Source organism: Capsaspora owczarzaki, assembly GCF_000151315.2.
Source record: "Capsaspora owczarzaki ATCC 30864 unplaced genomic scaffold supercont2.15, whole genome shotgun sequence".
Lineage (NCBI taxonomy): Eukaryota > Filasterea > Ministeriida > Capsasporidae > Capsaspora > Capsaspora owczarzaki.
This window is the reverse complement of record NW_011887306.1, coordinates 462,633-482,878: the sequence shown is the minus strand read 5'-3', so window position 1 is coordinate 482,878 and position 20,246 is coordinate 462,633. Positions and strand designations below refer to the sequence as shown.

Here is a 20,246-nt window from a genome sequence, read left to right as displayed (position 1 = left end):
TCATCGCTCTCCATTCATCACGAATCGTTTTGTTTGTTTGTTTGTTTGTTTGTTTCTCAGATTTGTTGTTGGTTTTCAATTTCTCAGTCTCTTTTTTTTTTTTTTTTTGTTTGTTTTTCGTCCAATCGTTCTCTTCCAACATGTCGTTCGTCGACAAGCTCGCGCGCGCCGTGCTCGGGAATCCCGTGCTGCGCGAGTACGAGCTCGGCGCCCAGATTGCGACAGGCGGGCTTGGTCTGTCCTGGAAGGTGTTTGACGCCCACAGCAAGGCGACCAACGCGCGCGCGTCCGTCTTCCTGCTCGACAAGAAGCAGCTGGACAAGTTCCCAAAGCCCCGGCGAGAAGTGGTCAGTGGGACGACAATCCATCACCCCAAACCCTCGACGCTGACTCCATTGGCAAATCGACTTTGATTTCCCCTCGGTGGCTGGCTTGGTCGTTGCGATCTTGGGGAGCTCGGGAGGAAGCAAGAAGAAGAAGGGGGGCTGCCCATCACGAGCTCACTCTCCACCTACAACACTGGAACTACTGAACACTACTGAACACTGGAACACTACTGCAGGGCAGGGGTTGCAATGGTACATCTCACTCACTGTGATTCTGAAACCAAAACACCAAAACGTGCGCGTCTTGATGTGCTGATTTGTTTAGATCCTCGAGTTTCTGAGACGCGAAGGACAACAGCTGGCAAGACTCAGACACCCAAACATTCTGGACGTCGTGTGCCCGCTGGAGGAAGCCGGCGATTCGCTCGCGTTTGCCACAGAGCCGATTGCTCACTGTCTGGCAAACATTCTGGCACAACCTGCATCGTCGTCGTCGGCGTCGGATGCTGCTGCTGCTGCTGCTGCTGCTGCTGCTGCTGCTGCTGCTGCTGCTGCTGCTGCTGCTGCTCCAGCCCTCGAGGAGCTCGAGTTGCAGTTTGGCTTGCTGCAGTTGACCCAGGCGCTGCTCTTCTGCCATCGCGAGGCCCGTCTGATTCACGGAAACATCAATCCAGGCGCTGTCTTTATCAACGCAAAGGGCGACTGGAAGCTTGGCGGCTTTGCATTTGCGCTCACCGCCGTGTACTCGGCCGACGGCGCGCAAACTGCCTTCCACCAAACCGCCAATTACGACTATGCGGCCGCCAACCATGCCGACATGCTCTACCTGCAGCCCTCGGTCAACTATCTTGCGCCCGAGTATGTCACTGTGCGGTATTGCACCGCCGCCAGCGACGTCTACTCCCTGGCCAGCTTGATCTACGCGCTCTTTGCCAAGCAGCCTCTCGTCAACCACCAGACGGCTCCGGGTGGCCCCAAGAACTTTGAGTCCAACATTGGTCTCATCCAGCACTTGCAACTCGAGCAGATTCCTGCAGCGCTCGCGCCGTTCGTCCGGCGTGCGTCGAGCTTTGAGTCGCAGGGCCGTCCGGCGCTGACTGAACTCGCCTCCAACCCTTGGTTTGACAATGCATATGTCGTGGCGTTTACCTTCTTGTCGAGCCTGGCTGCGGTGCCCGATGCACAGAAAGTGCAATTCCTGAAGGGTGTCCCGCGGCTCATCCCAAAGCTGTCGCAGCGTGTCTGCCAAAACCGCGTTCTGCTCCCGCTGCTGGTCGAGCTGAAAAACACTGCTCTCATTCCCTTCCTCCTGCCTTCAGTGTTTATGATTGCCGAAAAGGCCTCCCAGCAGGACTTTGCAACGCACATTCTGCCCGCACTGTTGCCCGTGTTTGCCTTGCAAGAGCCCATCCAAATCCTCATCTTTTTGCTCCAAAAGATGGAGCTCCTCTTGGCCAAGGCCCCCGCGGCTGCCGTCAAGCAGCACATCCTGCCCCTGCTCTACCGGGCGCTCGAGAGCTCCAACTCGCAAGTCCAAGAGCTCTGCGTGCGCATTATTCCGACAATCGCCTCGGGCATCGACTATGCCTCCATGCGTGGCTCGGTGCTGCCTCGTCTCGAAAAGGTCATTCTGGAGAGCGAGTCGAGCACAGTCCGCATCAACACGCTGGTTTGTCTGTCCAAAATCGTGGATCACCTCGACAAGCACACCATGGAGGAGAAGGTCTATCCGTTGCTCGAGCGCGTTCCCATCAGCGAGGCAGGCGTGTGCATGGCCATCCTCGGCATTCACGACTCCCTGTTCCGCCACGCCAAGCTCTCGCCCGACGCGTCGCTCATTGCGAGCCGATTGCTTCCTTTCCTCATTCCCCTCAGCATGCATCCGACGCTGAATGCACGGCAGTTTGGCATGTTCAGCACCATCCTGCGCGACATGTTCAAAAAGTTTGAGTCTGAGCACATGTCCAAGCTGGAGCAAATTTCCCAACTCGACACGATGGCCAGCGGCCCCATCAACGGCAGCACCGGCTCCTCTGGCGGCATCCCTGGCAGCGCAGACACGGGCATGATGTCGTCCAATGGATTTGCAGCTCCTGTCTTTGGTGGAGCTGCGGATGATCAGTTGCGACGAATGGAAGAGTTGTTTGCGCGCGAGGACGCAGGCGGTGCGTCGCCTGCCGTGATGCCTCAGGCGGTCGCGCCACTTGCCGCCGCAAAGCTGCCCGCCGCGCCTATGATGACTGCAACGAGCCCCAGTTCTGCAGTCAAACCCACGAGTACCTTGACGCCGGTTGCTGCAGCGACACCCTCGGCAGGACAGGCTTCCAACAACCCCTTTGATTCGTTCGACGATTTCCTGTCCGCCCCTCCGAAAACAAGCGGCGCGTTCCCTACCACGTCAACTACAGCCCAAAGCAAGGCCCCGCCCAGCACAAAACCCCTTTCGGCCCAGGATGCAGCGTTGTTCGCTGGCGTTGGGGCCATGCCTGCCACTTCTACCGGTTTGTCTGGGCTGGGTGCGACGAACGGTGCTTCAAGGCCCTCCATCCCCGTCCAATCACTTGGCGATGATGATGCGTTTGGGAGCTTTTCCAGCAGCAAGGTAACGAAAGGGGGAAGTACTTGATTCGCTAATGTAGGGGAGTGTGGACACGAAACTGATTGGTTTTTCTCTCTTTTGTGTGCCTTCTTTTCAACACAGCCAATGGCCAGCTTCCAGCCACTCAAGCCACAACCAGCGGCTCAGACCCAAAGTGGAATGGCGTTTGGCAACCAGATGGCCGCAGCGTTCCAGGCTTCGCCAACCGCCGCAATGCAGCAACCAATGCAGCCAAAGACGTCAACCTTTATGCAACCGTCGCAGTATGATGCGTCCCCGCGCATGACTGCAGCGCCAACTGTCCCACAGCAAACTGGAGGGTTCCAGTTTGGTGGCAGCAGCATGGCTCAGCCTCTTGCTCCAACAACCACGAGTGGTGGCAGCTTTGCCCAGCCCCTCATTCCCACTGGCGGCTCGATTCATCCCGCGTCACTCATGAACAACGCTTCGCCGATGGCTTCGCGTCCTTCCGCACCTGCTGCCAAGTCGAACAATCCCTTCGACGACTTGTTGTAATTGGATGAAAATTTGGTTTAAGAAAAAGTCTGAAAATAAAGGTGATTTCCAGATCTTGATATTCAATTCAAAGCATCAAAATTGCGGCAGGCGAAAGGGGGTTTCTTACGAGCACCGCTCCGCAATCAATACACACATATCAACAAGTGCACACGACAAGGCACCCAAGAGTGGACTTAGTAGTTGTCCCACTCGCTCTCCTCAACACCTTGGACAGTGTCTTGGTACATGGCGCCAGTCTGCTTGTCGCCGAGGGAATCGACCATGGAATGGAGCAGCTATTCTCGCAAACACCAAGCAGGATTGTCAGCCAAAAATGAAAAACTAAATCATCCGAAAAAAAAAAAAAAAAAACTCGAAATTCAACCAACTTCTCGTACCTTCTCCTTGCGCTGGTCGGGAGAATCTTGCAGGGCAGGATTGTACTTGACAAACTTGCTCTCCTTCGGTTGCTCCTTGGGCGCTTGCGACACTGCCGCGTCCAAGAACCAAAATACATCAAAACAAACACTCAAAAAATCAGATCCCAAACATACCAACTCAGGCTGCAAAAAACACCGAACAAACAACGTCTTACATGGTGTCATGTTGGCGGGCTTGAGCGAAACGTATTTGACGGAAGGGTTCTTGCCAGCAAGCCACTCTTCAAGGGTGATGCTGGGTGTGTCGCGAACGCGCGATTCCGGGAACAAGTCATCCTGGAAGAACTCGGGCTGAGGATCAAACAAACAACCAAAACACACAAAGTGGTCAATGACATGAGAGTTCCAGTCCCCAATGCAACCGAAAAACAAAACTGAAAAGGCTGCATACACGAGTGCGGGGAATCTTGAACGAAATGTACTCGACAGTGTTCTTGGACAGCTTGACAGCGCGCGCCACCTCGACCTCGGCAACGTTGCAGGTCGCCTTGGGCAGGAAGGCCAGGCCATGTTGCAGCTCGGCCGACTTGAAAGGCGTGGCCGAATGCAGGAAAGGCGCCTCGTCGTGCACAAACTCGAACGTAGAGATGCTCGAGTCACCCTGTTGTTCAATGTCAAAAGAAACTGTGAGAACAAACATTTGGATGATTTTCAAACAGAGTGTGCGCAAAGCGGGTACGTACACGGCCCCAAACGTAAAGCAGCGTGGTATCCTCGTCGTAGATGGGAACCAAGACGGCCGGTGCAACATCAAGATCAACCTCGGTGATTTCAGACAGATCGCTTTCGCGGAAGAGCTTGATTTGGCGTGCACTGGTTCTGGTGGGGCAGGGAAAAAAGTAATCAAACGACAAACGAGCAGTAAGTCAGTCAAGGGCTTCTCACGATCCGCGCAACGTTGGTTGATTTGCATACTTTGCGAAACCAGTGGTGATGAGGAAGCCAGAGGTGCCCAGGAACGCCACGCGGCCACTGCGGGTGCCATGGTGAGCAGTCGCTTGCTGCAACACAACAAAAATAACGTTGATGAGACTAGAAGCAACCCAACATCACCAATCCTTGACACGATCATTTCAGAGATCTCACACGAATGAGACTGCCAGAGCGGGTGTCGAACAAACGAAGCAACTGGTCCTTGCAGAGGGTGGCAAAGGTCTGACCATCGTTGTTGAACTCGAGCGTGAGGATCTGCCAGCCAAAAAAAAAAAACACAAACAGAAAAAAAAAACAAAGAGAAAAACAAAAATGGTACTTTCAGTAAACAGCGTCCAAATCGAACGGTTGCAAAAACCAACAACAAAGACAAACCATCTCTATCAATCAGCATACCTGCTCGGCGTGATCAGAAATGGTCTTCAGGGGTGCACCGCCAACACTCAAATCCCAGTAACGGATGGTGAAATCAGCGCCGACGGTCACGAGGAGATCGCGAATAGTGGGGTGGAACTTGACCAGAGTGACCTTGTTCTCATGGCCCTTGAGGATCAGAGTGGGCTCGGTCAGATTTTCAGTCAGACCACCAGCGGGAATGGTCCAGATGCGGATGTTGGAATCCTCGCAGCCTAAAGATGACCAGCGGTGGAGATACGCAGCAAGTAGAAAGGAGCAGTGAGTGGCAATCCTTCACATAAAACGGACAGTCTGCCAAGCAGCTCACTCACCAACGGCAAGACGAGCATCGTTGAAGGGATCAAAGGCAAAATCAAGAGGAGCAGCGTGATTCTGCAGGGTCGGAACGGAAGGTCCAACACGACGAGCAACCATCGTCGGGAACACGGCAAGCTGGCCACCGGGGCCGCTGAAGGGCATGCACATGAACGACTTGTTGGCCTGGAGCAAAAAAAAAAAAACAGAGCGCAGAGAGAGATGTGGCAAACGAATGAGCAAATGACCACGACGACAACGAATTGTCAAAAACAGAGCAACGAGCGAAGCAGATAGACGCACATCAAACATGTTGGATTCGATGGGAGTCACCGGGCTCAGCTGCGAGATGCTCTCAATGTTGTTCTTCTTGTGCAGCAGAGTGCCCTGCACGTGACGGTACTTGGAGGATCGGACAATCGCCTGAGCCTTGGTGGCCTTCTCGCTGGGGACGTAAGGTGCTGCGGGTGTCGGAGACGGGGCAGACGAAACCACGGGCGATGACGACGACGACGATGCCGATGCCGACGCCGAAGGCTTGATCAGCGAGACCGGCGCGGGCGATGACGACGCAGGCGAAGATGACGCGGGAGTAGAGGACGCCGAGGACGAAGAAGCATACAAGGGAGTTGGCTGCTTGATGCTCGAGTTCTTGGAAGGATCCAGGCTGACTGTGGGCGGGGCAATGTTCTCACCAGCCACCCACTGCTCGGCCGTCATGCCAGCCACGGTGCCCTTCGTATCAGGGAAGAGATCGGCTTGGAATTCACGCTTGCTCTAAAGTTGGAGGCACAAACATCTCAAAAAAGGTCAGTCTGGAAGAAAAGAAAGCACTGAGATGCGCTTGCCTGCCCCAATCACGTACCTTGCGGGTCACTTCAAAGGTCACGGGCACGACGGCATCCTTGGTCAGCTTGAGAACACGCCAGACTTCGCACTCCATGACGTCGAGGGCACGGCGAGGCACCAGCGTGGCTCCGATTTGAGGCGGGTCGTTGACGTTCGCCTGGGGATCTGTGACATACGGGGCGTTCTCCGAAACCTCGAGGTAGCGAAGGGTGCTGTCACCCTGTTTGGTTTTTTGTGTTGGAGTGTGTGTTGTTTGTTGATTCCATCAGGTCAGCAAGCGGCAACAACCACCAAACGAAAACCAAAAAAAAAAAAAAAAAAACCAAAGGCAAACAAAAATTGATTACCTTGCCAGCAAGAACAACCACGTTGGTGTCCTCGTCGTACATGGGAATGAGCACACCGGTGGAAGAGTCCAAAACCTGGAGATGAAGCGGCTTGGCCAGGTTGCGGGCGTCCCAAACGCAGTACTGGCGCTCGCGAGACTTGCTGAAGCCTGTGGTCAGGATGCGGTCGAGGTGGCCGGCCCAAGCAACGCGGATGGTTTTGGTGCCAGCGTGCGCCTCCACGCCGGCAACAGCACTGGCGGAACGCGGATCGACCACGCGCAGGATGCGATCCTTGCTCGAGGTCGCAAACACTGTGCCGTCGGCCTTCCACGAGAGCGACTGCACCGTCTCTGGGTGCTGAGAAGCAAGATCGATGGTGACTGCAGCCTTCTCGACGTCCCAGAGCTTGACAGTGTTGCCCGCAGCAGAAGCGAGCAAGCCCGAGGCCGTCGGGTGCCAGGTCAGCGACTCGATGCGTCCAGCCGCACCAGCGAGACGAACCACGGGTGTGGACAGCGACTCGGTGAGACCTGCGTCGGGAATGTTCCAGAGAGCGACGCTGGCATCCCCCGAGCCCGTCGCGAGCAGATTGTCGTTGAACGGTCCGAACGCGAAATCGGTAATGTGGTCCGAGTGTGCTCGCACCAGGCAAGTGTTGCGATCGACCTTGCCCACCTTGCTCAGCGGGAGCACGGCAACCGTACCTGCGATAGATTGGTCGAGTTTTGGTTTGGTACGAACAATGACAGTGGTGGTTGCGGTGAGGTGAGTGAGCAAATTCAGCAAATTCGAGTAAAATTTGAGATTCAATGAGGCCTTTTGGTTGCTGTCCTGTTTTCCATCGTCACAAGTACAGATGTCTGTTCTTCTTCTTCTTCTTCGTTTTGCTTCCATAGTGCATAGTGGAAGAGTGCGTGTTGACCATCTCGATCGACTGCAGCACTGCATCACTGTGAGAGTCCATGATCATTGATCGCCGTTTGGTCCTTCTTCCCCTCCGACCCGAGACAAGCTCCAGATCGAGCGATGGGACTGCCATTTCCGAACTGCTCCACACCTGCTCTCCGCCCCCCCCCCCTCCCCGCGCAGGCGCGCCAATCTCATTGGGAATGGGAACCAAGTGCAGACCAAACCAGCTGACTGCAAACAAAAGATTTTTTTTTTTTTTTTTTTTTTGGCTTTGCTTTTTCCTTTCGAACGTCGACTCCATCCAACGGTTTGCAACTGAGATCCACATCTCAACTGCAGCAAGAAAGTCCAATCGCGGTTTGTTGTTCCAAGGTGGCGGATGATCGCGCTGGATCAAGCGGAATCCGTCAATCTCGACTCGCTCTCTCTCTCTCGTCCTTTCGCCTCCGGCTTACCGAGCGAGTCCCAGGTGAATGCGACGTGCTTGGCGCTGGCCTTGATGTGATCGGCATCCGAGCTCATCGCGCCGGTCGCAATGTCCGCGTACCACCCGTCGCGCTTGGCCGGCTTGACGAGCGCGTTGCGGAACTTGGAAACCTTCAGTCGTCCAGCCATGGTGAATTGTTGCAGATGGGTGTTTTGGAGGGAAGAGAAGAGTGCGATCGCGGTCGACGTCGCAGTCCGAGTGAGGAATAATCGATAGGAAATATCATTTGTGATTGAAATGCGAGCTAGGGTGGGAGGGAGATGGATGGGATGAACAGAGTGGGGGGGACGAGGGAAACGCGAGAGGAACTGCAACATAGAACGAGGAGAAACAGAGTGTGTGCGATGAGACCTCCGGCGTTTATCATTGCTATGAAAATAGCACTTTAATAGTGAATTGGATGGGCCGAATGATGGCGAATAGAGGGAAATCGCGATTTTGATCCGTACGACGAGTGCAAAATGGGTTTTGCTGGTTGACAATCTACGGCCCCACTCAACAAGACAATCTGCATACTTTGGCTCGGATCACGAAGCCAGCTCCCGAATATGTTTAAAATCATCACAGTCATCAATTGAATGTCCAGCAGCGTCTTTAATAACCTCAGATCTTGCTCATTGAGCACAAAACAGCGCATGCATTGAAAAAAATTGGATTCAAAAGCGCTTTCTCCCCCCCTTGCAATGCCTGACTTGTTCACTCCACGGTCTTGGTCTCGTTCTCATAGTCTTTCCTTTGAGCTTCATTTAGCATGTCATTGGACGCAGTCTCTGTTTTCCCCATCACTGTCTGAGCGCGAACGCCAAAATTCGCAGTTCTTTTGTTGGAGAGATGAGCAGCAGCAGTGCGCACTTTGGCTTGTCGATTGGCTCCGGCGTGGGCAGCAGCCTTCTGGCAGGCTCCAGCGTTGGTTCCACGGGCGGTGGCAGTAGCAGCGGGCAAGCGGCAACGGCCTTCGCTGGGCTCGGCGCACAAGTCAGCAGTTTCCAGACGAACGCCTCTGGCCGGTTACCATCGCTCCAGCCGCAGCCGCAGCAGCAGCATGGTTATCACCATCCTCATCACTACGCCGGGGCTGCAACGCGCCGCCACAAGTTCATCCGCAGGCTGCTCAACTTTCGTCAGATGGACTTTCAGTTTGCCCTCTCGCAGGTCGCCGACCTCTGTTTCCGGCCAAAAGAAGCGTGCGTTTCAGTCCCTTCATCATCACTGGATTAGTTTTGCAGCGTGCTTGTTTTGTGCGTTGTCGGGTAGAGGCGTTTCGGAGCTTGTCGAGTGAGAGCTCAGGTTGCTGCTGTCGTGGCCGTTCGCCCTACCTTCAGCTTGCATCAACCGTTGACTTTGACGATGCTCTGGAACTTGCTTTGCACATGAACATATTGGTTGACTTTTTTTGTTGTTTCGGTTTGCAGGTACAGAAATATTTACTATCACAGACGTACGTTACTTTGGCGATTTTGAAAAGCCGTTGTTCAAAAGGCCACCGATTCGAAATCTTGCTCATCGAAATGCTGCTTGCATGATCTCAACTTGCACCACCGCCTCTACAGAAACGAAAAACCAATGGGCTCGTGACGATCCCGCCTTCATGGTTGTGCTGATCACTGTGATTCTGAGTACGTTTCATGTTTTTTTTTTTTTTTGGTTCGTGTTCTTTTGTTTTGTTTCCATCCCTCCAGTGTCTCATCCCTCGTAACGATGATTCGATTGTCGTCCTGACACTTGTCATTTCCCCCCCCCCCCAACCACCCCTTTTGTGCTTGCGCAGTCTCAGCCATTTGCTTTTCACTGCGATTCTCGCTGGGCGTCGGCGGCTTTTTCAAATTCTTCCTCTGGAGCGTGTTTGTTGATTTTCTCGGCACTGGGCTGGTCATCGCAACCTGCTGCTGGTACGTACAATGTGCTCTTTGTCATGTACACAATTGTAGACCCAACGAGACAGACTCACGCTTGTTTGTTGTTGCGTAAAAACTCGTTCTCTTCATCCTGTTCAGGGCATTTACCAATCGGTTTATGCGAACCCATACCCTCCATGGCGTGGAGCAAAGCGTCGAGTGGGCATACGCGTTCGACGTGCATTGCAACGCCTTCCTCCCGCTGCTTCTCATCCTGCACGTATTGCAACTAGTGCTGCTCACTCCGTTCATCATGAACACGCCGGACTTTTTCTCGGCACTTGTTTGCAACACCCTTTGGCTCGTGGCTCTCACGTACTACACGTACATTACGTATTTGGGCTATGCAGGTAAATGCTTTACATGTACATGTTTTTTGACCGTCGCTTTATCCGCCTGATCGTTTGCAAGCTCACTGTTCACCTGCTTTCCCAATCAGCCCTTCCATTCCTCGAGCGAACCGTCTACTTCTTGTACCCAGTCGCGCTTTCGTTCATTTCGTACATCATTTCTCTCCTCATCGGCTGGAATATCACCCGGTCGGTCTTCCGCTTTTACGAGCTCGAATTCTAACAAGGCATCCAGTATAATTATTCCCACCTCCCTTTGTTTTGACTTGGACTGCCGATGCACGGGCAAGTGAGCCTTGTAAAATAAAAAAAAGCCAACAACAACAACAACAACGAAAATTCCAAGTTTCAACGCTCACTTATTTCTTCAACGATGCCTCACTATGTCCTGGAATTCTAAACACCACTCCCTGTCGTTGACGTGGAGGGAGAAAAAATAAGAAACAGCACTGCTCTTTCAGGGACAGACATTTTATTCGCCACACAACGAGCAGCAGCAGAGGAGAGTTTTACAAGTTAGAAAAAAAAATTGGCTCTTTTAGAACTTGTTGAACTGCTTCTTGGCCTTCTCAGCCTTAAGATCCTTGATGACCTTGAGGACGTTGAAGCGGACAGTCTTGGAGAGGGGGCGGCACTGGCCAACCACGACGGAATCGCCGACGTCGACATCCTTGAAAGCGGGCGAGATGTGAGCCGACAGGTTGCGGTGGCGCTTCTCGAAGCGGTTGTACTTCTTGATGTAGTGCAGGTAGTCACGGCGGACGGTGATGGTGCGCTTCATCTTGTTGTTAGCAATAACGCCAGTGAGGATGCGGCCGCGGATGGACACGTCGCCGGTGAAGGGGCACTTCTTGTCAACGTAGTTGCCCTCGATGGCCTCACGGGGGGTCTTGATGCCAAGACCGACGTTGCGCCAGAAACGGCCCTCGCGTTGCGAGATCTTCTGGACAAGGACGCGCTTCTTGGCGCCGAAGATGGTGGGCTGCTTTTGGAAGGCCTTCTCGGTCTGTTTTGTTGTTGGAGCAAGGGGGAAAAAAAACAAGAGATAGAATGGTGCAAAGTGAGGAACATGGACGCAATAAAGAGATCGAAGAGAGGGGGAAGGGTTGAAAGGGCAAAGCCAAAAAGCCACGCGGAAGAAAAGGTCGTTCCAGCAAGAAGGGCAGCCGAATGTCGAACGAGCGGCGAAGCTGCTTTGATAATGTTGATGCCCAATACGGAATCGCATGAAAGGTGGTGCGGAAGGCGCGCGCCGTTCGACAATGCTGCTGATCGAAAGGGAAGGAAAGCATAAAATACAAAAAAAAAAAAACTTTCCAGCCAAATCCCAAGCCAAAACCACGCGATCTCGCTTTTTTTTTTTTTTTTTTTTTTTTTTTTGCGACGCAAGCCAACGGGAACACGAGCGAGCTCGTCCACGCGGAGACAAGAGGTTAAGGGACTTAAAAAATAGTGCCGTCCTTGGTGCCAAAAAGGCTGATGGGAGGATGCAGCGAAGGCCGAGAAGCGAGGCGAAAGAAAAAAAAAAAGAAAAAAAAAAGATGGTCGTCCACGTTTGCTTTGGCTGGTGCTGTTGCAAACACATCCGGATCGCTGGCTGCGCTGGCGATGCGGTCAAACAACGCTGGTGCTGTGCTCTGCATGACACAGAAGCGAAGAGCAATCTGACGGCGTGCAGGCGACAGTGGGCAAAACGCAGAGACGCAAAAGACCACGCTGAATGCGAAGACAACTTCTCTTCCTGCTCAGCCCCGCTGCTCGACTCTGCCGCTCGCCGTCGCTGCCGAAATGTGCCGTGTGTGGCCGGTTGCTGTGTGTATCCGTTGACGCCCGGAGGACGAGGGCAAACGGCCGTGGCGCAAAACAAGGCGAACGAGAAAATCGAGAGCCAAAAAAAAAAAAAAAAAAAAAAAAAAGCTATACCTGCTCCATTGTGTCAGAGGAAGTTTGGAAAAAGAGAGAGCGAACAACGGATTTGGATTGCCAGCTTTTATTTTTTTGCCGGATGAATTTAACTTGGCCGCCCGAAATTATTTTTTATTTTTTATTTTTTTCGTTTTGGTTTTTTCATTTTTGGCTGGATTTGCATTACGGATGGAAATTTCGATCGACAACGGGTCACATCTGAGCCATCCGACCGAGTGTTTTCCACATTAAAAAATCTACGGTGATGATAATTGGGCGCAGGGCAATTGGTTGAACGAGGAGAGACGCGAGAAATCCACTCTGCAAAATTAGTAATCAAATCCGTATGAAACGGCTGCATACGAATTTGTAATATGGACTCGTGAGCGCTCCGTACTCAGTCTTGGTTTTTCTCTGAAATTTTCGGCTTTGGGATTGAATGCACTCTGCGTTTCAACGGATCAACACGCTCTCTGCGTTCTCCGTGTCGGTGCTGACGGCGCTGGCGATCGGCTGCTTCCTGACGTCGTACATGTACAGCCCGAACGCCAATCCCGAGGTCGACGTCCGGTTGCTCCAATTGTAAGCTCCCAGCAGCCAGCTCAGCCAAATCATCATCTGCCACACTCGTTCGTCTCGTCCTGCTCGCTCATTGCTTGCCTGTGCAACAACAAACAAAACAACAAACAGACGCACAATCTTCTACTTTGACCAGAGCGTCGATGTGGCTGCGCTGACGTTCGATCTTCACGCTGGTACGAAAACGATGCATTCTCAATGGGGTTGTGCACTTGACGATCGCTCATCGTATAGTGTGCATGGTGTGATTGCAGATTTCTCAAGCGTCATGAATTGGAGCACCCATGTCGTATTCATCTATCTGACGGCCGAGTACGAGACTCAAAACAATGTAAAGATTTCAAATCGAAACCTTGCGCGCACTCTTAGATGTTGTTTGTTGCAGATCGTTCACGGTTGGTTGCACATGAACATGCCTGCTGGACCTGTGCATATTGATGGACAGCGTGTCAACCAGGTGGTTGTGTGGGACAAGATTCTCCAGCAAGGAGACAACCCAGTGCTCAATTACAAGGAGCAGCCGGGCAAATACGGCCTTTTCGACGATGGAACTGGGCTAAGGTGAAGCTTCATTGACGCTTGTTTTTGACGGGGAACCGAAACGGGGCATCTCTAGCACGACAAAAGCTAAAATCAGCCCGCTCCTCTCCTTTTTTTGTTTTTTGTTTGGTTTTTTTTCCTGCTCTTCTCACAGAGGAAACAAGAATGTCACCTTGTCCCTCCATTGGAACGTTATTCCATTGATCGGGTCACTGCCACGCTTCTCGGGCGGCCATCGTCAAGTCTCCTTCCCTCAGCAAGATTCCCTATGATTCTCACCGGCGCTCAGCGTTCCGGCTTTCCCTGGGGGATTTGTTTTTTCTAGTGTTTGTTGAAATGTACATTGATTATAATTTTACACTGCAATTCCTTCTTGTTGCGGTTCGGAGGGAAACGGAGCCGATTGCTTCGAAGCCGACGGTGGTGCTGACACCGTGGCTTGTGCGGCTGCTTCTGCTGTTGGGGCGGCACCACTGTTCTTGTCCACGCTGCGCGCTTCATAGAACAAAATGTAGCCGCATTCTGAACTTTGTTGGTCGTTCCGGTCGAGCGTGCTGCCGAAATAAAGCTGCAAATTGCTCTCCTCCACCAGCTGCGTCGCAGCAACGCCAAAAGCAGCCAAGCAGGTCAGAACTCGACGGCTAGGTCTGCAAGCATGCATCACACAGCCAGGATGCTTCTTACATCAACATAATCGTCATCGAACGACAGCCAATAGCCGTGACTCTTGACAATCGCAATGTAGTGGCCCCTGTTTGGCCCACTGCGACGGCGCGTAATGTTCAACCAATAACACCAAATCGTGAGCGATCAATTGGCCTGGGATCCAAAAGCACCCGGAACTCTTTCTCTCTCTCTTTCTCTCTTTCTCTCTCGTTCTTTCTGTCGCAACAACGAACCTTCCAACATGAACAACGATCGAAACCAGGTCGTAAAAGGCAGAGTCCTCGTCTGACGTCTCAAACAGCCGCAATTCGAGAGGAAACGCAACGCGGTGGTGGAGCTTGCGATACCGCTGGAGTTCCTCAATGTACTTGAAGCGCTTGAGATGAAGGGCGAGCACTTTTGGGAGTTTCTTGACGCGCATGCGCTTTTGCGCTTCTTGAAGCGCGCAACACTGCTCACAAAAGTACTTTTGGTCGGACTGCAGCGTCTCGGTTGCCGAAAAGTTCCTCAAGCAGCTTGTGATGGACGAATGCTGTTCGATGTCGATGCTCAGATCGAGGAACGATTCGTCCTTGCTGCTGACTGACTCGCACGTCAGGCACTTGGTCTCGTTGGTCAGAGTGCCTTCGAAAATGTCGTGCACCCACGTTTTGATTTCCTTTGCAGTCGGTGCACTCGACGAGGTTGGGGCCGCAGCAGCAGCAGCTGAACCACTCGCAGCGGACGATTTCCGCGACGCCTGCTGCAGCTGCCGAGCGTCCTTGATTTCGCGCTGAAGCAGCTCTACCAGCGTATTGACCAAATAGTTGAAAAACTCGTGCGCGTCTTGGTGCATGTACCCTCGGAAGAGCTCGTTCTCTTTGCGCAGCCTCGCCACGAATTTGCGTGGCGCCATGACGCCCGTCCGTCGCTTTTGCGCGGCGATCGATCCGAACAAGTCGCACAGGCACGACATGAGTGTTTCCTCTTGTGGCACCGGCGCAACGGCAGCCTGGCTGGTTGTCGTCGGCGAGTTTGTCGCCAGTCCAATTGGCCCTGTCGTCATCATTGCCGTGCTCGTCGTCGGCGTCGGCGTCAACCCACCGCCGGTCGCTGCCAGATGCGACTGGATGCGCTCTCGGATGCCGTCTCGGAATGGCTGGCAAAAGTACAGCGCCTGGAGCACGGAGTTGCAGTAGCACGTATTGCCAAAGTTCTCCAGGCCAAAGTATCGCTCGTGCTCGGGGACGGCTTGGCCCAGCGTCTTCTCAACGCGCGACGCAGAGTTGCCCATGACCCGTATGCAAAAGGAATGGTCTCCTTGCAGATGGCTTGGTTGCTGTTTCGAGTGTGTCGAGTGAAGAAGGGATGAGAGTGAGGAAAAAGAAAACTGAACACTGAGCGTCTCAGAACAGTAAAGCGCGTTCTGTCAGATATAGGTCGTTGGAATATCTGGGGATGCAAAGCCCAATACATTGTCCAGGCCTCACATTTGTACAAGACAGCCGACGCACAGCCCGAACTGAAATGGCAACAGATTCGTTCGCTTCGTTCGCTGCTGCTGGTCCATTGATTGGACCGATGCGACGTCCATTTGAGCACATGTATCTTGCCATCTGAGCTGGGCGTGTGAGTCATCCAATCCCAGTCTATTACCTTCTCTCAGTCTCTCAGTCTCTCAGTCTCAGTCTTTTTTTTTGCCAATCATGCTCGGTCGTTCCGTTGTCTTTCTGACGCGTCGCTCGATGGCGTTGCTGTCATCATCGTCATCGTCATCAGCATCATCAGCATCGTCGTCGGTGACTGCTGCTTCCATTGCGTCCCGTCGCGGTCTCTCGACGACCGCTTCCACCTCTGCCTCCTCCGCTGCCGCCGCTGCCGCCGCTGCCGCTGCCGCTGCTTCCAAGGCAGATGCGCCCAAGATCACAACGCACTACACCATCCACCCGCGCGAGTCGGATCCTCGCTGGAAGGGTAACGAAGGCAGACTAGACTGACTATTTTCCTTCTCTCTCCCGTTTGTCAATCGCGCCATTTCCCTTCCCTTCTCCTCTTCCTTTCCCTTCCCTTCCTTTCTTCTTCCTTTCCTTCTTTCTTCATCTTTCTTCATTTTCGCGGTTTTTTTTGAAGCAAAAATCACTTTTTCAATGGAACTCAAACAACAAAAAGCGAAGGAAACACAAAAAAGAACGTGATTTTTTTTTTTTTTTTTTTTTTTTTTGTTCTTGTGGCCCTTTTTTTATTCTTATTTTTTTTTTTTACGTGATTTTGGATTGAAAACAAAACTCAGACAAAAGTTGTGAAAAATAATGATGAAAAAGTGAAGCAATTTTTGGCGATCGACAAATGATTTTTTTTTTTTTTTGTTGTTGTCCTTGTTGTTCCGTTCGTCGGCTCGCTCAACAAACTCACTTTGCTTTGTTTTTTTGTATCGATTTTTTTTGTCACAGATATTGACATGACGCGCGAGGCGGACGAGGCCGATGTGGTCATTGTTGGTGGCGGCCCGGCTGGCTTGTCTGCTGCCATCCGCCTCAAGCAGCTTGCCGAGGCGAACGGCCAAGAGATTCGCGTTTGCGTGGTGGAGAAGGCCACAGAGATTGGCGCACATACTCTGTCGGGTGCCGTGCTGGAGCCCCGCGCTCTTGATGAGCTCTTCCCCAAGTGGCGTGAGCATGAGGTAAGCGATGCGGAGAGAGAGGCTGAGCGGGTACTCTTTTTGTGTAGACCACAAGCGAAGCTCAATCTTACCGCTCTCTCCGCTTTTGCATGCGCGACAGAACAAGTTCAAGACCACCGAAATCAAGCACGACGAAATGTACTTCCTGACCAACAGCGGCAAAATCCCGCTCCCTGTGTTGCCGTACTTCCCAATGAACAACCACGGCAACTACATTGTCCGTCTGGGTCACTTTGTCAAGTGGCTCGGAGAGCGTGCCGAGGAGCTTGGCGTTGAAATCTACACTGGCTCCCCTGCGAGCGAGGTATGGCCTGCGTTTCCATCCGAGTTGGCTTTTGTCTCAACCACTAACATTGTGCTGCATTTCTGGTTGTTTTTGTCTGCATAGATTCTCTTTGCCGAGGACAACAGCGTCAAGGGTATTGCTACGGGCGACATGGGCGTTGCCAAAGACGGCTCCCCGAAGGTAAGAGTTTTGAAATAAAGAAAGTGTGACTGACGCCTTCTTGCACCGACTGCATCCTGACGTTGCCCTTTCTGAACTGCCTTCCCTTCTCTTAGGACGGATTTCAACGTGGCCTCGAGCTTCACGCCAAAGTCACCTTGTTCGCCGAGGGCTGCCACGGTCACTTGACCAAGCAGCTGATCAACAAGTACGACCTCCGAAAAGGCCGCAGCTTCCAGACTTATGGCATTGGCATTAAGGAGGTGAGCATTTTTGGTTGTTCTGGCCTGACCTGGCCTGGCTACTTTACTGCTGCCTGATTCTCATTGTGCTATTTCGAAAAAAAATGTGCTTGCAGCTCTGGGAGATTGATCCAGCCAAGCACAAGCCCGGTACCGTCATCCACACGTGCGGCTGGCCGATGGACCACTCGACGTACGGTGGCTCCTTCCTGTACCATCTCGACGACGGCCCACTGGTTGCTGCCGGATACGTCATTGGTCTGGACTACACAAACCCTTACATGAGCCCGTACCGCGAGTTCCAGCGCTGGAAGCACCACCCTGCCATTGTCGACACCTTCGTCGGTGGCAACCGCATTGGCTATGGCGCGCGTGCCCTGAACGAAGGCGGCTGGCAGTCCATTCCGCAACTCGCCGTCCCCGGTGCGGCTCTCCTCGGCTGCTCGGCTGGCCTGCTGAACGTGCCAAAGATCAAGGGCACCCACAACGCGATGAAGAGCGGCATGATTGCCGCTGAGCACATTGCCGAGCAGCTCAAGGACACCTCCAAGACCAGGCTGCATCTGGACAAGTACGAGGATGCCGTCAAGAGCTCGTGGGTTGGCAAGGAGCTCGATGCCGTCCGCAACGTGCGCCCGTCGTTCAACACACCGTTCAAGTTCATCGGTGGCGTGCTGTACAGTGCCTTCACCTTTACCACCGGTGGCAAGGAGCCCTGGACCTTCCAGCACCAGCACCGTGACAACGAGTCGCTCAAGCCTGCCGCTGAGAGCGAGGAGATTGTTTACCCCAAGCCCGACGGCAAGATTTCGTTCGATTTGCTCACCTCTGTCGCGCTGTCTGGCACCAACCACGAGGGCGACCAGCCTGCCCACTTGACCCTCAAGAACGACGCCATTCCCCAAGACGTCAACCTTGCCGTGTACGCCGGACCCGAATCTCGCTTCTGCCCCGCGGGCGTCTACGAGTTTGTGACTGACGAGAGCAACAAGCAAAAGCTCCAAATCAACGCGCAAAACTGTGTCCACTGCAAGACGTGCGACATTAAGGATCCCACCCAAAACATCAACTGGGTCGTGCCCGAGCCTGGCGGCGGTCCTGCCTACAACGGCCTTTGAGCGTTGCTTTTTTGGTTTTTGTTTTCTTCGCTGCCTTTTTTTGAATGTTTGACACCATAAAATGGCCATTTCCCCTCCCCCCCGCCACCCACATACCCTCCCGCACAATCAAACAACTGCTATTTCGCTAATGTGTTGCTTCAAGTGTTTTTACACTCGACCTGCCGCAACAAGCAGCGACTCAAACTTCGGAAAATCCCATCGGTGCCACGCCGCTTTGCCAACTCCGACCGAGCCTGGAGATGCACGCGGTGGTACCTCGGGGATTCGCTTGGGCGGATCGCTGCAGAATGATAGAATTGGGGCAAGTGGGACGTTGGTGATGGTAGGGAGCTGTTCAACGCAGTGCATTGATTCCCTTGGGAGCAGCGCTCGCTGCCTGTGACCAGTTCCACCGCCTCGTTATCTCCCTCGATCAATGAAACTGACTAATCATACCATGCGTTCAAGCAGGGGTGTCGATCAGAGTCCTCAAGGTTTGGTCGACCAGATTCAGGCTTGAGCCAAGACAGTCTTTAAACAGAAAAAAACAACCAAACGACCCCATGTCGAGACCAATGAACTCTGGCGGTCACGAAGGCTATGGCCGTCACGAAGATTATGACGATGACGAGTACGACGGCGTTGGCCGTTACTCTGACCGTTATTACGACGACGGAAGCGACTACGACGAAGGCGACGAATTCTACGAGGACCGCGACGAAGACGAAAACGACAGCCAAGACTCCTTTGATGGCAACGACTCGGACAGCAGTCTTGCGGAAGTCGTCATTGCCTATGGCAGCAGGGACTACGGCGCAGCTGTGCTGGAGCTGTGTCACGCTCGTCTTGGAGTGGCTGTATCCCGAGCGCAAGCCTGCGTCGTACAGCTGTGTGCATCCGCCACGCCCTACCGATCGGACGGTTTACAGCAAGTTCGGCGTGACCAAGGAGGCTGAGTGGGTCAATTGCACTCCTGATTTTGGCTTCCATAAGGATTGGCTCAAGAATGTGGCCGGGTGGGCTATTGCGCCCGTGCTTGAATGGCTGCCTGAACTTCGTGCACGACGCAGCGGAAACAGTGAAACTCCGACATTCTACTTTTCGAATTGGCTCTACCAGTTTGAGCTTGGGGGCTTTCGGACTTCGCCCAAGTTCGCTGATTTACGAAAGGTCTGGCGTCATCCTCCTGGTGCTCATCCATTTGTGCTGGCGGCGACTCGACGCCTGGTTGTCGGGTGCCTGCTCGCGTGGGGATACTCTCCTTCGAAGTGCATCAGTTTCATGGCGTCATTAGATCTCGGTTGGTCAAGCTTCAAGCATCCTTATGACCGAGCGCTGAAAAACGAGTGGCGCCGCTTGCATGACCGGGTGGAAGAAGCCAACCAGGACGCTCTCGACCGCATTCTGCTCATGGCAAAAAGAGCGCGGCCTTTGAAACTTTCCGCGTTGTGCCGACTCAAGCTGTGGCGGCACGCAGGGAGCGAGGCAGCAGTTGCCAAAGCGCTTGGTGTGAGCAACATCGACGCTCTTCTCGGACTTGTCCCACCCGTCCCGCAGCCCGGTATGCGAGTTCCTGCACCAATTGCGCGGTTTGTGTTGGACATGCCTCTCGCTCGTCATTTGCAACGTGTCCCCGCGTATCACGATTTGATTTGATTGTGGCGTTTGGTTGTTTGTTTTGTCTCTTTGTAGATCTAGTGTGGCTTTTGCCTCTTTGTTTGTTTGTCTGTTTGGTTGTTTGCTTGCCTGTCTGATTATCTGGCTTGTGCCTCTTCTTGTCTGAC

The 20,246-nt window shown here is 53.2% G+C and overlaps 8 protein-coding genes across 8 annotated transcripts; 5 read left to right on the top strand and 3 right to left on the bottom strand.

Moving 5' to 3' along the window:
• The first annotated feature begins 89 nt into the window (after positions 1-89).
• On the top strand, positions 90-3,494 carry CAOG_07325 (hypothetical protein). Its single transcript, XM_004343134.2, has 3 exons — positions 90-347; positions 652-2,928; positions 3,028-3,494. Exons 1-3 carry the CDS (start codon positions 141-143, stop codon positions 3,439-3,441), a joined length of 2,898 nt encoding a protein of 965 aa, XP_004343184.2. The 5' UTR covers positions 90-140; the 3' UTR covers positions 3,442-3,494.
• On the bottom strand, positions 3,450-8,244 carry CAOG_07324 (coronin 7). Its single transcript, XM_004343133.2, has 13 exons — positions 8,050-8,244; positions 6,704-7,389; positions 6,373-6,576; positions 5,811-6,284; positions 5,525-5,693; positions 5,193-5,425; positions 4,950-5,051; positions 4,779-4,864; positions 4,547-4,682; positions 4,255-4,464; positions 4,019-4,154; positions 3,822-3,913; positions 3,450-3,719 (listed from the first exon to the last, which is right to left on the bottom strand). Exons 1-13 carry the CDS (start codon positions 8,207-8,209, stop codon positions 3,618-3,620), a joined length of 2,790 nt encoding a protein of 929 aa, XP_004343183.1. The 5' UTR covers positions 8,210-8,244; the 3' UTR covers positions 3,450-3,617.
• Positions 8,245-8,663: 419 nt separating this feature from the next.
• CAOG_07323 (hypothetical protein) lies at positions 8,664-10,661 on the top strand. The gene is made up of 6 exons (XM_004343132.2): positions 8,664-9,265; positions 9,494-9,519; positions 9,632-9,697; positions 9,850-9,970; positions 10,076-10,326; positions 10,416-10,661. Exons 1-6 carry the CDS (start codon positions 8,913-8,915, stop codon positions 10,547-10,549), a joined length of 951 nt encoding a protein of 316 aa, XP_004343182.1. The 5' UTR covers positions 8,664-8,912; the 3' UTR covers positions 10,550-10,661.
• A 118-nt stretch (positions 10,662-10,779) lies between these two features.
• Positions 10,780-12,283, bottom strand: CAOG_07322 (ribosomal protein S11). The gene is made up of 2 exons (XM_004343131.2): positions 12,250-12,283; positions 10,780-11,332 (listed from the first exon to the last, which is right to left on the bottom strand). Exons 1-2 carry the CDS (start codon positions 12,256-12,258, stop codon positions 10,865-10,867), a joined length of 477 nt encoding a protein of 158 aa, XP_004343181.1. The 5' UTR covers positions 12,259-12,283; the 3' UTR covers positions 10,780-10,864.
• Positions 12,284-12,615: 332 nt separating this feature from the next.
• Positions 12,616-13,720, top strand: CAOG_07321 (hypothetical protein). The gene is made up of 5 exons (XM_004343130.2): positions 12,616-12,813; positions 12,922-12,986; positions 13,065-13,141; positions 13,256-13,371; positions 13,505-13,720. Exons 1-5 carry the CDS (start codon positions 12,671-12,673, stop codon positions 13,620-13,622), a joined length of 519 nt encoding a protein of 172 aa, XP_004343180.1. The 5' UTR covers positions 12,616-12,670; the 3' UTR covers positions 13,623-13,720.
• CAOG_07320 (ubiquitin specific peptidase 12) lies at positions 13,585-15,375 on the bottom strand. Its single transcript, XM_004343129.2, has 3 exons — positions 14,250-15,375; positions 14,035-14,113; positions 13,585-13,942 (listed from the first exon to the last, which is right to left on the bottom strand). The coding sequence occupies exons 1-3, from the start codon at positions 15,287-15,289 to the stop codon at positions 13,706-13,708; spliced, it is 1,356 nt and encodes a 451-aa protein (XP_004343179.1). The 5' UTR covers positions 15,290-15,375; the 3' UTR covers positions 13,585-13,705.
• Positions 15,376-15,653: 278 nt separating this feature from the next.
• CAOG_07319 (electron transfer flavoprotein-ubiquinone oxidoreductase) lies at positions 15,654-18,565 on the top strand. The gene is made up of 6 exons (XM_004343128.2): positions 15,654-15,969; positions 16,446-16,675; positions 16,776-16,979; positions 17,064-17,141; positions 17,237-17,383; positions 17,479-18,565. Exons 1-6 carry the CDS (start codon positions 15,702-15,704, stop codon positions 18,478-18,480), a joined length of 1,929 nt encoding a protein of 642 aa, XP_004343178.1. The 5' UTR covers positions 15,654-15,701; the 3' UTR covers positions 18,481-18,565.
• Positions 18,566-19,037: 472 nt separating this feature from the next.
• CAOG_07318 (hypothetical protein) lies at positions 19,038-20,118 on the top strand (the record flags this gene model as incomplete). Its single annotated transcript, XM_004343127.1, has 2 exons — positions 19,038-19,343; positions 19,456-20,118. 2 exons carry the CDS (start codon positions 19,038-19,040, stop codon positions 20,116-20,118), a joined length of 969 nt encoding a protein of 322 aa, XP_004343177.1.
• Between the last annotated feature and the right edge of the window lie 128 nt (positions 20,119-20,246).